The following is a 16,314-nucleotide window of genomic DNA, read 5'->3' as shown; positions in this document are numbered from 1 at the left end:
CTCGTAGGGGTGGATGCCCAGCCGGTAGACAGGCTGCTGGGACCCTCTTCTCGGCTTCTTCTCCTCTTCTTTCCTATGCAATCTTCAAAACGACCTACTTCGCTTGTAACACTCCCAAAATAATTGAAGAGGTTCATAGATAAGCTTAAATGACTAGTGCTTAAAGGGATTGAAAGTACTACTCATATCAACAAAGTGCACTTTCTTTTATGATCATCCATGCAAAAGAACTTCATAGTTAAGCGTGCTTGGCTAGGAGTAGTCTTAGGATGGGTGACCTCCTGGGATTGTTTTCGGGATACGCATGAGTGAGGACAAAATGCGCTATAAAGGACCCGTGTTGATATGTGGGCTATGTATACAGCCTGTTGACCTATCATAAGTATCCGCTCCCGACCCGGTTTGAGCCGGGGTGTTACATCGCTCCCATTTCTTCCTTTCTGTCTCAAATCCTACAACATGAGACACAAATTCATAGAACGAGAAATAGGGAAACAAAATGCAAGTAATGGGAATGCATAGAAAAGAAGGGAGAATTATGACCAAATAAACACATATCACCCAGCTATTATATTTATTCTTATTATAAGGTGATGGTTGAGGCTCAACAATTATATTTATTTCCTATTACAATATTGCTTCTTCCTTTGGATTGAAAGTGTTGACTTATTGCTTCTTCTTTCTTGTTATTAGCACTAAGCTCATGACTTAGAATCACGTTTTATTACCAATGCAAATCATTCGTCCTATTTTATCCCATATCATGTCTCATTGCTTCTCCTTATGACAAATAATCACTTTAAAATGAAGTATCGCTGCTTATTTTTCCAATCTTAGCTTGGACTCGATCTAAAAATTCACCCGCTTGTGGTCTTTGATTTTCCAATGATATTTGTTCTGCTACTGCTCGACGAAGAAAATTGAAGGCATGTTGTTCTTAGTTCTTCTATTTTTCATGCGTTGTTTGCGGCAGCGAAATCTTGTTGTCATACACTCATACTCTATAACATAGTGCTCGGGGTAGTTAGTCGACGGAAGAGACTATGGGGGCTTCCCTCGAAAACAGTGTTTGGTCTTTTTGACTTTTTGTGACATTAAATTTAGAGAGTCTAGATGATGTTCAAATTTGGTTTCACTCGAAGAAGATTTGTTAAACTTGTTTTAGAGATCGATACTTTTTTATGAGTCATAATTCGCCAGTCTTCTGTAATCTGTCTGTTAAACCTTAATAACTTCATATATTTTGATAATGGAAATCCCTAATAGCGTTTTTAGATGAGAGTCTTAGGGTTCCAACCCAATTGGCCTTGCGTCAATAGGATTTTTCTAGAATTAGTTATTGATTTTACAGTGAAACTGTGCAGTGCTGAAATTCTGTAAAGTTAAGACTTTTAATCTTTCAAAATTAGGATTATGATTAGTACATGATCATTAAATAAGTTAGGACGTGATTAGTGCATGTTAGGATTTGCATTAGAGCATGGTCATGGCTTAGGTTTGCATAGGTTGCTTAAGGACTCGTGTTGATACGAGTTTGGTTATATTATGTTATAAATTGTGCCTTCGAGGAAGTGGAATTTTAAGAGTGCTTGTTTGGAGTTTTGCTGAGCTATCGGTAAGTTCCCAAACTTACTCAATATGAATATGTATGACAATGTTTGATTATGGATGGAAATGGTTAGTTTTGAATTGTTTTCAAGAATGTTTTCTAATTGTCTTGATAAACATGATTTATGAAGTTTTATGAAGTATGTTTCCAAGTTATTTTTGTGGTTGATTATTGGAGTTGTGGTTCGACATATTTGGGTCTAGCCGATTATTGAGATATTTTAAAAGTTGTTTTATGGAGATGGAATAGAGGGGTATATGTCTGTGGCGGACTTTACCTTATATCAAGATGCCTTGGGGACCCATACTTATTAGAGTTGGTGCCTCGTCATTTTTCCTCCTCCTATGGGTTAGTCAATGTGAGGGGTGTGCACACTCGGGATCTATGGCCAGTTTAGTATATAGTTGGGGAAGGCTTGTCACTCCGGCAATGGCTTCCTGAAACCTTCTATACATTGATACTCTTTTCGGATACCAAAGCAAAGCAAAGTTAATAAGTGAAGTTTAGCAAGCAAAGAAAGTAAAGTAAGAAAGTTTGAAAGTTGTTTGAGGAAGGTTTTGATTTTTTTTTTTATCTTGTCTTAAAGCTTATTTTATAAATATGATTGTCAGTATTTGTTATTTACATGTTGGATTATGTATTTGTATTGACTTATTGTATGTGTTTCCCATGTTGTCTACCAAATATTTCACTAGTGGGCCTATGTAACACCTACATATACCAAAGTGTCTTACCAAGGACCACCTTATCATATAAAGGTGCTACCATCTCGGCTGCCCGAGGTAGTACGCATCATAGTAACAATAGAGAAATAAACTTAAATAAAAGAATGTGATAAAGTTTACAAGTCTCAAAAACAACTCCAAAAGAACAAATGAAACAAAAGTCATAAGGTGATCCAATGCCGGCTAAAAAACCATGACGACTCGGTGATGACAACGCCCATCTATGCCCCGCGAGCTACAGGATCTAAATACCCAAAAGTTCCTTGAATAGTAGTGGTAGTTATGTGAGATTGATCAATTCCAAATGATCGGGATATGCCAAAATCAGACAACTTGGCCCGATATTTGGTATCGAGTAAGATATTTTCAGTTTTTACTACATCTCGATGCAATATTGGGGTTGATGACGACGTATGTAAATAAGAGAACGTCCCTGCGACATCGATGGCAATATGGAGACGCATTTTTCCACGTCAGTTCGAGATCATCACTTGGTTCATATAATAATCTTGACAGAGTACGTTGGGAACAAATTCATATACTAAGATTGGAGTTTCAGTTTCTAAACAGCACCCCAGGAGCTTGACAATGCTCATGTGGTTCAGTTGGGACAATAGCACAAGTTCATTAATGAACTCGGCTGCGCTATTTAGGCTAACTGTCTTAGACGTCTTAATTGCCACCACATTTCCATCCGTCCTCATCCTTTTATACACAACACCTTGACCCCCTTGACCTAGAATTCTATCATCACTGAATTCTTCAGTAGCTTTGTCTAATTCGGCTTGGGTGAACACTCGGGTTCGTTCAATCGTCCCGTCACTAGATGAGATTTGTTGTTCAAGTAGCAATCCACCATCCCTCTTAAAGTTTTTGGTTTTTTCAATTGCTTGCCTTCTCCTCTTGGTCGCAATGAAAATCCAATACCCACCCACAACAAATAAGAGGGTTCCGTATGCTAATCCAAGGACTGCCATACAAATATCATAATCATAAAAAAATCAAATAATAATGAACAACTGATGATACTTAGATATCTTATGGGATAAACATTCCTGATTAATCGCACAACAATAATGAATAATAATAGAATACTATAGAATTATATTTACTCATTTTTTTCTAAAGAAAACCACAAAATTTGTAGCCCCGCACAATAAACGTCCTAATAAATGAATAATAATATAATACTATAGAATTATATTTACTCATTTCTTTCTAAAGAAAACCACAACTCATATATATACTCCGTATATGAGAGCGTATAGATGATGTACGTTGAATTATATTAACTTCCTACCGGCTCTTATGTTGACGTTGAGCAAGCGTTGTCTTTGCTTGACAACACGTAAGAGGTACCTATTCCTTTATTTTTCTTTTGCTTATACGAAAGTTTTTATCTTCACATCTCAATAAAATTACTTTATTTGTGTTCATACTTGAATAAAATATTTCTCACATGTAACTGTTGAAGAATAAAAAAAAAAGGAGGAAGTATGAAATATATATACATATATTATATATTATATATTATATATAGTACATATAAATGATGTAATTTTTTTTCCAACACATTTTATTTCAATTTTAAAGACTACAAATCACTAATTTAGTCGTAAGTAAAATACAAGTTTGACTGCCGATTAAGAATAGCGGAGATATTTAAGCTAAATGTAATTGAGACAGGGTTTAAAGGGATGAATGTGAATCGGTGAGGTGAAGCGGAATGTAGGTAAGTCGTGAAAGGAGAATAAGATACCTTCGTTTATCTTAAAAATTGGCCATTTTTATTCAAAGTGGTCACTGTTTATTTTAAAATGATCACTAATTACCATACAATAGTCACTTTTTTTTAAAAACATGGGTACAACTGTTTTACGCAAGAAATGCTGATACTATTGTTATATAATGGGATTGTTACATAATGGGTAATTTAGTTTATTGTAGAATTGAAATATTGTTACATAATGGGACACAATGAGCAATTTAGTTTATTGTAGAATTGAAATAATTACTTTTATTGTTGTTGTTGTTGTTGTTGTTATTACTATTATTATTATTTTAAATTATTATATTATACCTAATTATACATCATATTATTCATTATTACTTGCGAATATTACGTCTAATTATATTCACATTAATTAAACTCATTTTGAAAATTAAAATTCTAAAAGTAACCCGTGCATTTTTGTGCACGGGTATAAAACTAGTTTCAATCTAGTTGAAAGGTTGTCGGTTCAATCCTGTGTGACTGTGTATGCGCATTCTAACTTTTGACGTTTTTTTTTATTTAAAATGAAAATAATACACATCGTAATGTGTGAGACTATCTCGAACCCTCGACCTCTAAACTCTAACTATGAAGATTTAACCATCTTAGCCTTAATTTTTTTTGGTTATTTTATAAGTACATGTTTATTTATAAAGAGGTATTTGTGTCATGTTTACATATATTCAAATATGAAACTATTACAAAAACTCTTATGATTTAAAATTATCAAAGTGTATCATTAGAATAAATTAAGAGTTGATTAGAAATTTATATACAAGTCCAAGGGTAAGATAAAGGGGAATTTTAGGTAATTTATGGCTTTGCTCTACATTCACAAAATTTTGAAATTTTTATTATAAGAAATTTTAAAAACTTGTCTTTCTTTATGATGGATTTAATGAGCTATACAAGAATATTATGAAAAATGGTGCATTTCAAGGTAAATTTTGTGCGACGAACAAAATTTCACGGTCCATATAAATCATGTGTATGTAGTAGTAATTTTATTGTTTTTCCTAGAAAGAAACGAGTATTATTGAGCTATGATATTATTCATTTATATGCATGTTTATTATTGTACGAGACTACTGCAAATTGAATTGGTAGTGTTTCAATTTAGGGTCACAAATACTTTGTTGTAAGAAACGTGTTGGTTTATTTAAAGGCAAATGTAAAGAACGATTGTAAGAGCTAGTTTAAGGTTGCCGTTTTAAATTGGGTGAGTTTAAACCGAGTATATGATGTTCGGGTCGAAATTCTTACTAATTATGGTTGATGTGTATACATGTCCACATATGGTACTCATTGTGATAAGAATTATCCGATTCAATAACTCGACTCGGCAAGTGACATTATAATACACTAATCGATATTACATATGCATATAGTCCATGTTTTATTTATGTTTATTCACAATCTGTTGGAAGACCAAAACATTTTTTTTATCCTACTAAAATCTAATGACGTCTTTTTCCATGTTTTTGACATCGATTAATGCAAAGGTCTGAGTAATACATGCCCTCATACACGCAAAAAACACAATGGGAAGCTACATTGGCTCTTGCCAGTAGAACTACAAAAGTAAGGGGAGTACATTTCAATGTTTCCGAACAAAATGGGTTTATTGTTGCTTATAAGTAAATTTAGTTTCTTTCTTCATAAAAATTGATTTATGTAACTTAGTCTATTCAAAATTGTTAATTTCAATGTGATAGCTCGACTTGTTAAATGTTGAACTTGAATGTTAAATCTTACTTAATGAATTGCATTGGCTAGGTTATCCTCTTTATTAAAGTAACAACAACTAAGGTGTCGCTTTGTCGTTGGAAGTCAACAATTCAAAGAACTTTTTGGTTTTCCTAAATTGAAGGACCCACTATCATTCAACAATTTAATTAGATGTTTTAATGTTTGCTCACTCTAATTAGTACAAAATTAATTACATTTAACTTAAATAATCAATGTAATTATACTAAATAATAACTATCATTTAGCTATACAATTTTTGTCATATACATTAAACCTATAATAAAATAAAATTTGTCACTATTAAGTAGTTGTCTCTTTTTTTTGTCAAATATGTCCGATATGTACACTATTAAATATGTCAATTTTAATATCAAACTTATATGGCAAACTTAATAGAAATAAATTACACATGATAACAAATTTATTAGAAAAAAAATTAAAGCTGATGCTTACATTGTAACACTCCCAATTTACCAATGAGCCTCTAGCAAGACTTTCCATAGCAAATAAGGGAGTTACCATCTCGATTGCCGGAGAACTACATACCAAATGAACCACAAAGAAACATTTAAGAATTTCTTATCAGAAAGGAAAGGCAATACGGTTACAACCAATCCAGATACAACATACTGAAATGTAAAACAAATGTCATTTAAGCTCAGCGGAAGCTACTATTATGTGATACTCTCGACCGATGCCCAGCCATCCCGCACACAAGCTATGCATATCAACACCTGCTAGAACTCACTGCTCCCCATTTGCGGAAATATCAAATAGTTCAGCACAGTTTTGAAAACATAATCAAGGTCAGTAACAGTTATACAAATAATCACAAGAACAGAGATAGAATTTCACATAATGAATCACACAAACATCTCCAATCGATCCATCATCACCCAAACTCCATATTAACCTGTGTCCGAACCGCAACGCGGACACCATTGACTCTCATCGCAACTAGTAGCCTTGTTCCCATCGCAACAGGTAACCCACTGTCAGACCGCATCAATGAACATCAAAAGTCCCGCTCATCGCAACGAGCGAACTCAGATTATTAATGTGCACATCCCCTTGTGACGGGAGTCACAAGAGGCGATACAAAGGGGTGAAGCCATCTCCCCAGATGGCTTCACGATCACACCCGCAACTTCCAACACCGCAGTGATAATGAAAGCTCAATTATAGCCAAATTCATTTAGGCGGGAAAATTTTGGAGTTTTATTATTATTTTAGTATAAGGGAATGATTGATGAGTGTACTTGTTGGTTATAATTCTAGTTAAAATGTATTTTTTTTTTTGATGAGGTAAGGAAACTAGGTTAATCGAAATTAACCTATAACATCATTGCGGATGAGAGCGGTAAAAGAAAGATAAGGGCTTTCAAATTACCATAAATAAACCAAGATAACAAGGGCAAAAACAAGACTCTCAAACAAAAGTCGAAAACTTTTAAAGCCCAAAAGAAAAAAATTACAGAAACAAAAACTAATCCCCAAAAGTAGAGAAAAATGATCTATGAGCAATCCCCTATTTACTAAATGAATAGGCGAAACTTCAAATTTTCCCGCCTAAACATGTTTCCTAAAATAAAGTTTAGTTATTTTTAGCATATTTATAACTATGGTGGGCTATAATACACATAATCTTTCATATTTATAATCCTATTTGTGATATTCGTGTCATTTAGTATTTTACATTCTACACAAAATTATCTCCAATCTTTTTATAATATAAAAAGGATTTTTTTCTGTTTAAAGAATCATACGAAAAAAAATCATTGATTTTCTAGGATAAAAAGTTGCGGCTAAAAATATATTATCAATAAAATTTTATAAATGACACCATTAATCTCTCACTAATAGGAAAAACTTTCATTGAAATACTCATTTCATGATTAATACGATTTTGACTTTGATTTTTCAAATCAAAATATAACGACGAGAAACGTAAAAAAAAAAAAGATTAGTTAATTTAAATTTCATAAATATAATACACTAAAAAAAGTAAAACTCTATATATACCGTGCATACATTGCACGGGAGCTAAACTAGTTGAGCATCAATTCAGTAATCAACACCGACCCTTATAGAAAGTTGTTCATCATGCTATTCATCTCTACCTTCGAAACACTACAGTACTACACAAATCCCTTTGTATAGTGATAGATCAAAGCAAAACAAATACTCTAAACACAAAAATTAACATAGTTCATTGTTTCGATATAATCAAAACATGAAAATAAACTCAAAGAATGTTCTATGAAACTTCTTCCCTTCTTGATTTAGACCTTCATTTTTAAGATAAATGACTAAATAAGTTCTCCTAGGCTAAATTGAAGAGCAAATAAAGTCGGATCTTAAAAGGGTAAAAATCAAGAAGTTAGAAAGAATAAAGTTTCTGGAGAAAGATACAAAAAAAAATTCTATAGAATGAGATGAGAAATGAAGATAAGAAAGATATTCATACTCATTTCTGATTTCTATAAACAATGCAATTCTAGTTAAAATGTTGATTGTAGTATTTTGAGAAGCACCCAATAAATTGGAGTATTCTCCTTAAATAACCAAAGAAAACACAGCTGCACAATAAACCTCCCGTAAACCCCACCATTGTTCCACAATCAGTAGCTGCAGTGCAAAGCAAACCCATCAAAATCAAAATTAGGGAAATCAAATTTCAAAGATTTGCACCCAAAATTATCAAATGTCCATCATATTCAACCTTCTCTCAAAATCAATCAAACCCACAAAAATCCCCAAATTTCTTGGTACAATTTCTCTAACATTTTCTACAATTTCTTCCCATAAATGTCCAATCTTTTCAACTCCTTCAATAAACCCACCAATCCCAAAGAAGCTTCCTTTCAAGCTCAATGTTCATGGGTGTGTTTGGGATGATCCATATCATTGGATGTCCAACATTAATGACCCAGATTTTAGTTCATATCTTCAGCTTGAGAATTCTTATGCTGATGCTTTCATGGCTGACACTGTAAAGTTGCAGAAAGACTTGTTCTTTGAGATGGGTTCTCGTCTTCCTTCTAAGATTCAGACTCCTCCTGAACGTTGGGGACCTTGGTGAGCTTAATTCTTCTGTACGCGTTTCGGTTCGGTTTCATGTTCTGTTGTGCTTTTGTTATGAAATGTGATGATTGTGTTTTTGTTGGCCTTTTGATTAATGGTGTTTTTGTGTTAATGGGATGATTGTGTTTAGTTAGGGTTTTGGTATTATATAGCTCAATTTAGGTGAGAGCCTTATATCCGGATTCCATGGTCTTCTGAAATGGACTCGTCTTATGGTATGAGAATTAGATGATAGAAATGTAGAAATGTAGCGATATTCTTGGTTTGCTGCAACTGATCTCGGTTATTGAACTGTTTAGAATGCACCTTAGCATCCATCTTGTTAAATTTAGCCAACTGCCTATGAATATGCTTTCGCTTAAAGATGGGACATTGTTTTGTAAGTCTGTCGCTTCTCTTCGACAGAGAGGTTGTATTCTAGTGGCTTATAACCGAAACCAGGATGAACGTCTGTCCTATCAGCCTACACCAGTTTCATTTCAAATCCAAACGATTAATTTACGTTTTGAGTTATTGAGTCCATTTCTGATGTCCTATCAGCCTACAGCAGTTCATGCTTGCTGCAAATTGTTTTTTTAACGGCAAAGTAGTATTCATGAGAACTACTTGTCTTTGCGTTATGACGTGATTACAAATTATATTTTGATATGGACTTATCTTATGGTATGAGGATGAGATGATAGAAATGTAGTCATATTATTCGGTTGCTGCAGCTGATCTGAGTTATTGAGCTGTTTAGAATGCACCACAGGCATTTATCTCATTAATGTCAACCAAGTGCCTATAAATATGCTTTCATTCACAGAAAGGTTGGCTTCTAGTGGTCTATAGCCGAAACCAGGATTAGCATTTGTCATCTGTGATTTTACTGGAAAAGAAACCATAAGGTCTTACTATCCAGATTGATTTAGTCCATCCGGTTTTAAATCCAAAAGAATATGTTTTGAGTTACTGATGTTAAAAATGGACGGCTTAGCATGCATCTCAAGATCTGTTCTCCTATGTTCTATCTGCCTACGACATTGCATATTTGCAGAAACTGTTTTTTAAACAGAAAAGTAGTTTTCACATTATATATGACTTGTTGACGTTTGTCATAGGCTTTACTATCAGTACATCCCAGAAGGAAAAGAGTACCCTGTTCTTTGTAGAAGATTGGCGACTGAAGGATCTGCAGGATTAGGAAGTTTGTTTTCTCTCATCAAAAAAGCTTTCAGGAAGGAGGAAATGTTGCTAGACTGGAATGAAATCGCGGAGAAATATGGTAATATTTTTACCTTTGATTTCAGGCAAGAGATGCCTTTTGTTGGCTAATTGGTTATGAACCCAAGTTCCGCTTCTGAACTAATTTACTGAAGGAAGGAGTTAGAAATGATGTAAACATTGAAGAATTACCCGTTGATCCACATGCTGCACTCCCAGTATTTAACTAGTCAAGCTGTGTATTATTGAGCTTGTTGTTTTCCACAGTCGTAGACTCGTAAGGTCACTAAAGCTGGAATGACAACTATTTAGATTCGTACCCCATATTTCTTATTTATGGAACTCATTAAGATTTCTAGAAACTGAAGGTTTAGTAACTGGGTAGCAGAGCTTACTTATCTAGATATTCATTTTGCCAGTCCCGAAGTATGATTTTCATTCCTCCTCCTTCCTCCTTCCGTTTATGTCCTCCTCCATCTCTTCCCCTCCTCTTCCCACTTACGATTATATCCAAGCAACCCCTTTGTCATGGTTTTTATACCTTTTATCCATTGTGTTGATTCCTTTCATATTTTAGGTTATGTTCACGTGGGTACATGTCGAATCTCACATGACCACAACTTCCTGGCATATACACTTGATATAAACGGTTCTGAGTGCTTCTTCCTTCAGATCAAGGACCTCAGGGATGGTCATGTTCTCTCAGACATCAAAGCTGATTCAGTTGTCAGTTTGGCATGGTCTCAAGATAGTTCTGTTATTTTCTACACGGTTTGTGATGATAATCAGAGGCCATACAGGTAACTTTATCTAGCCATTCTTCTTGTTGGTGTTTTTTGTTATAAGTGGGATGTTTGATGTCCTCATATATGGCCAGGGTACATTGTAAAAATCTGGGATCAGATGTTGATACAGTAATATTTACAGAAGACGATTCTAGGTTTTGTGTGGACATCACTTCTACCAAGGATGGCAAGTTTATTACCATCAACTCTAATTCAAGGACTTCATCAGAGGTGAAGTTAACATCCCTCTATTGCACTCATATTATCCCTGTATGACTTTGATGGTCAAACGACATCGAGTACATGATATACGATACTTAAGTTGTTTTGATAAATTGAACATAAAAACTTCTACATTATGTCTTCATTTATACTTCACTTAATGGTCAAAGTTGATGTATGTTGACCATATATATTGAGGTACTAGTATGCTGTGAGCCGTAATTTGTAGTTTACTTTCTTTTTCATTTCTCACAGGTCTTTGTCTTAGATGCTATCAGTCCACTTAATAGTCTCAGACGAGTGCACAAGCGAATAGATGGTGTGCAATTTTTTCTGGAACACCATCAAGGTTTTTTCTATGTTCTTACAAATAATCCTTCAACCGAAGTTGGAATGCTACCACGTGAAAACTTTTACATGGGTATTTGCAGAGTTGAAGATATAGATTCTAAAAATTGGCAGGTCCTTTTTTTCATCCAAGTGTTTCAAGTTAGCCTCCTACAAACGACATTTTTCTACTTATGTGATGGATAGACGGATTTTAATTTTGGTATCTCAGATACCTAGGATATAGAACTTGCAAATGAAATGAGTCATTAAGGAGATGGATATTCTATGGATGCATAAAATCCTATGACATTTAATAATGAGCTTCAACAACTACTTAGTCCTAAAATTATTTCAGGTTTTACAAGGATAAGTGTACAAATAAAATAAAAGAGAGACCATAAGACAATACTCCAAAGACCGCAAATTTAGGAGACATGGTCACCTATGCGACTCACTCGAGAAAAATGACTTGGATGACCTTGATAAGGGGATTGCTCATGCGATTTATTATAACTTGATACGGAGTACTTTATTATCTAAGTGTTAGATGACTGAGATATTAGATCATTACTTACAAGTGAGGGCTAGATTTAGAAGGTTTACTTATATGACCTAGGTTATGTTTGCAATACCCATACTCAAAATCAGACCCTTTTGTGATTGTCTGATTTGGATTTTGTCGGACTGGCTATTTGTACTATTACATCTCTATTCTTATTTAACAAAAACTAATTATGCTAATTAATTTTCTGTGGCCAGAGTATCATACTTCCTAGTGAAGGCACCAACTTGCAGGATATGGACATGTTCGATAAATACCTTGTCCTCTTTCTTGAGAGGGAGGGTTCTTCTGTGATGTGTTCAATCAATCTTCCTATTGTTGCCAAATGCAAGGTAGTTTCTTGAAAAACACAAAGTTAATTTGGGTATTTTCTTCAGGATAAAGGAGAGGCGGGAATCCTCGGCATTTGATCATTTGTTCGATAAATACCTTTGATATATTGTGAGACTTGTCCAAGCTGATACTCCTATCCTTTACAGAACGTCATGGAGATCAAACATTTAAACCCATGGATTTTCCCTGTGCCCTCTGATGTATGCCGAACTGCCCCAGGATCCAATCATGATTACTTGACCTCGGCATACCGTGCAGTGCTTTCCTCTCCAGTGGTAAGGCCTCAAAATTTTCTCATTTATATATGAAAGTCGTGAATTTTCGCTGACCTGTGCATTAGTGGCGCTACATAAGTTTTGAATATGTTGGCGGTGTCAAAGAGATTAATTTTTCCCTCTCTCAATCTCAATAAAAGTATTTAAAAGGATGCCACTGATTTTTATTGAATTTGTTTCTACCTAAACATATACTTTGTTGCATTGACAAGTTTTGGAGGGGTATTAGAAATAAATCCGGCATCATCCATGTTGTTACTTTGTATTGGAATTAACTAGAATGACTTCATGTTCAATGCTGTGAAATTTACGTAACCATTTATTGCTCTAGCTCAAGTAGCTTCACTCCTAAGTTTCTTCTGAAATACTTGTTTATAATGGAGATCTACTTTGGGTTATATTACAGATGCCAGATTTAGTAGTTGAGTATGACATGTCTAAAAGGACATTTTCCGTCATACACCAAGAAGAGGTAGTGCAGGCTACCAGAAACGTGCATACTAATACCCGAAATCATGAAATCAATGGTAAACTTCCGAAAGTTGAAAATGACAAGCATAGACACGATCAATCTTTTGAAGGACTGCAGAGTTGGAAAGATTTTTCTTCTAGCTATGCGTGTGAAACACATGAGGTCGTTTCTCATGATGGTACAAAGGTTCCGTTAACTATAGTATACTCCAAAGATAGAAAGCCTAAGGAACAGTTTCCTGGCCTTCTGGAAGCCTATGGGGCTTATGGAGAAGTCCTGGAGAAATGTTGGTGTGCAGATCGCCTCAGCTTACTTGAACGTGGATGGGTATTGGCTTTTGCAGATGTGAGGTTAGTCCTCCGGTTACTGTATTTTGTAACTATCAGCTGATTAAGCTCATGACTCGGTAAAAAAATTGAATAATCCTTTGGCAGTGACTCTAACTATTGTTAAAAGAGAGAGTAGAGTACGTAGTTACGTTTAGGTACAGTCGGTTGAGTTTAGGAATACATTTGATGAATTTCTAAAACGGAAAGTACATTATAAAATAGAAAAATGAGGTACAACCTAGAAAATCCCAAAAAGAGTGACAGGAGACCAATCTCTTCGTCTTTCTCCTTGCTGATCTATTTTATTGAATGCTGCTCCGTTTTGAGGTTCTAGCAAGTAAAAGCAAAACTGAAATCCATATGTCTCGGCTGAGCAGAGGTGGAGGTGGTAGTGATCCCTCATGGCATCAACAAGGAAGCAGAGCCAATAAGATGAATTCTGTGTATGATTATGTTTTTTGTGCCAAGTACTTGGTTAACAAGGGTTATGCTCGAAAAGATAGGCTAGCTGCCATCGGATACAGTGCAGGGTCTCTTCTCGTGGGGGCGGCTATCAATTCTCACCCTGCTCTCTTCTCTGCTGCTATTTTGAAGGTACTGTTGCATTATTCCATATGACCGCCTTTCTATTCTAGATATGTATCCAAGGGTTCAACAAACTTTCCCTTTATCGAGTGTTTCTTCGTGTTTCTGTGATATCAATCCTTAAAAATATTGTTTGATCGTCCTGTTAATATTGTTTATCAGGTCCCCTTTCTTGATATATGCAACACTTTGATGGATGAAAGCTTGCCGTTAACTATATTGGACCATGAAGAGTTTGGTAACCCTAAAATCAAAGCCGAATTTGAGTCTCTTATGAAGTATTCTCCTTATGACAACATAAATCAGGGTTCTTGCTATCCGGCTATGCTCGTCACTGCTGCATTTAACGACACGAGGTAAACTTTTTGTTATATATCGCATTTAAATACACGTCTCGAGCCCCCCGGCCCATATTTCTTGTCCGTCCCAGCCAATAATTTATGTTTGTTTTTAAGCATATGTCTCTGTGGTTGAGAATGACGGTTAAACTCACTGGTTCACTTGCATAGCAAACATAAATTACTGGTTGGAGCAAATGGAGTAACTCCTAGAGTCTTAAACCTAAAACCTCCGAACTTACGAGTCCATGGATGATGTGGTAACTTCAGGGTTGGAGTTTGGGAAGCCGCAAAATGGGTGGCTAAAGTACGAGAAACAACATGTACAACTTGTTCTCGGTCAGTTATCTTAAAGACGGAAATGAAAGGAGGGCATTTTGGGGAAGGTGGGCGGTCTGGCCACTCTAAGGAAAAGGCATATGAATATGCATTTTTATTGAAGGTCATGGGCCTCCTTGATAGCTCCAGGCATTAGTCTCGTGTCTACAAATACGAAATTTTGTTCAACTAGATAGACCCCGCTTCATTCCGGGACTAATTCTACATGATCCTCGATGTATGTGCGCGGTGTAACAGGCCGGTCCTCGGGGTTAAATATGTCCATCCTCTAAATATGGTAGTCTTGTAGACCATATTTGAGCCACCCTTATAAAAATCATAACTCTCTTATAGAGCATGTTTGGCCTCGATTCTCACAAATGCGTTTTTGTTTTTCAAGCTTAATTTTTCAAAAGTGTTTTTCAAAAGCAGAAACAATAAATAGTTGCTTCTATTTCTATGGGCAAAAATATGTATTTTTAGCTTTTTAGAATTTTTATTTAACTTTTAGAAAACGATGTGTTTGGTCAAAAAGTGTTTTTGAGTCCCAAAAACACTTATAAACTAGGCCAAACACACACATAGTATCGTCCTATTGTAGAATATAAGACGGGTTGAGGGAACGGCCTGTAAAAGTCCAATTCACATTGCAATTTGTACAAGTGGCTTCTGAGAATCCTCTATCTATAAAAGCTAAAGCAATTAGAGGATTGTGATTGGCTCCTTATTTTCAGGAAGGGAAAAAACTTTTATTTCAATTGGGAACCCACGTTTCATTTACCCAATTAATTGCATTTCATTGTTAATTTCTCCAACGTATTATTATATCATGGTTTCATATCATTAATAAATAATACTATATAGTTAAACTAAGAATATATCATACCACAAAAAATTGCAGCATTTAGAACTTCGGTAAATTTAATTATTAATCATTGAATGCCCAGAAAATTGAAATACGGAGTAATAAAAATCATTAATTACATTAAATAATATAGAAATAAAGTAATTTAACACAAACAAAAAAAAAACAAATTAATTGGGGGTAAAAAAGCTCAAATTTTATGGCTGTATAAGGAGTCTCTCATGCCAAGAGTAAGAGGATAGCTAATTTCAGAATGAAAAAAATTCTCTAATCATCGCTATATTTACACCCAAAATAAAGTATAAACAATCACCATTGATTTTTTTTTAATAAAATCAAGATATAACAACGAGTACTCATAAAACAACATGCAATACTTGCTTTAAAATATAAACACAAAATCAAACATTTTTTTTGAAAAAAAAAATTATTTTATTAATCAAATAATATACTCAAAGTAAAAAAAAATCATCTATCCTCTTACTCTTGGCTAATTTGAGGAACGGTACAGTGCACCAACCACGTTGTCGACAAGTATTATAGTAGGTAGATCTGATTAAGTTCATCGACATAGATGTAGATGTGAATGTGTGAATAAGATGATTAGATTTAATCAAATCAAAAAGTAATTTGAACTTTAAAAGATATTTATGATTTATGATGGATGGAGGAGATGAAATTCTTGATGGAGGCCGATTAAAGAGAGAAAGAGAGACGCAGAGTGGGAGTAGGGTTTTGACTATTTTTGGTGTGTAT

At 34.7% G+C, this 16,314-nt stretch overlaps 1 protein-coding gene and 1 pseudogene across 2 annotated transcripts; one reads left to right on the top strand and one right to left on the bottom strand.

The window, feature by feature from the left end:
- Positions 1–8,451: 8,451 nt before the first annotated feature.
- LOC141591729 (uncharacterized) lies at positions 8,452–15,426 on the top strand. 2 transcript variants are annotated; one of them, XM_074412162.1, is made up of 11 exons: positions 8,452–8,935; positions 10,042–10,205; positions 10,722–10,944; positions 11,022–11,160; positions 11,407–11,613; positions 12,241–12,375; positions 12,523–12,651; positions 13,058–13,473; positions 13,830–14,046; positions 14,200–14,393; positions 14,646–15,426. In XM_074412162.1, exons 1-11 carry the CDS (start codon positions 8,562–8,564, stop codon positions 14,848–14,850), a joined length of 2,403 nt encoding a protein of 800 aa, XP_074268263.1. In that variant the 5' UTR covers positions 8,452–8,561; the 3' UTR covers positions 14,851–15,426. The 2 variants fall into 2 exon arrangements, with proteins under 2 accessions (XP_074268263.1, XP_074268264.1); XM_074412163.1 differs by lacking the exon at positions 11,407–11,613.
- Positions 15,427–15,743: 317 nt separating this feature from the next.
- LOC141593420 (small nucleolar RNA snoR8a) lies at positions 15,744–15,842 on the bottom strand (annotated as a pseudogene).
- Positions 15,843–16,314: the final 472 nt, after the last annotated feature.

Source organism: Silene latifolia, chromosome 7, assembly GCF_048544455.1.
Source record: "Silene latifolia isolate original U9 population chromosome 7, ASM4854445v1, whole genome shotgun sequence".
NCBI lineage: Eukaryota > Viridiplantae > Streptophyta > Magnoliopsida > Caryophyllales > Caryophyllaceae > Silene > Silene latifolia.
The sequence above is the reverse complement of the archived record's forward strand: the minus strand, read 5'-3'. Positions and strand labels throughout refer to the sequence as shown.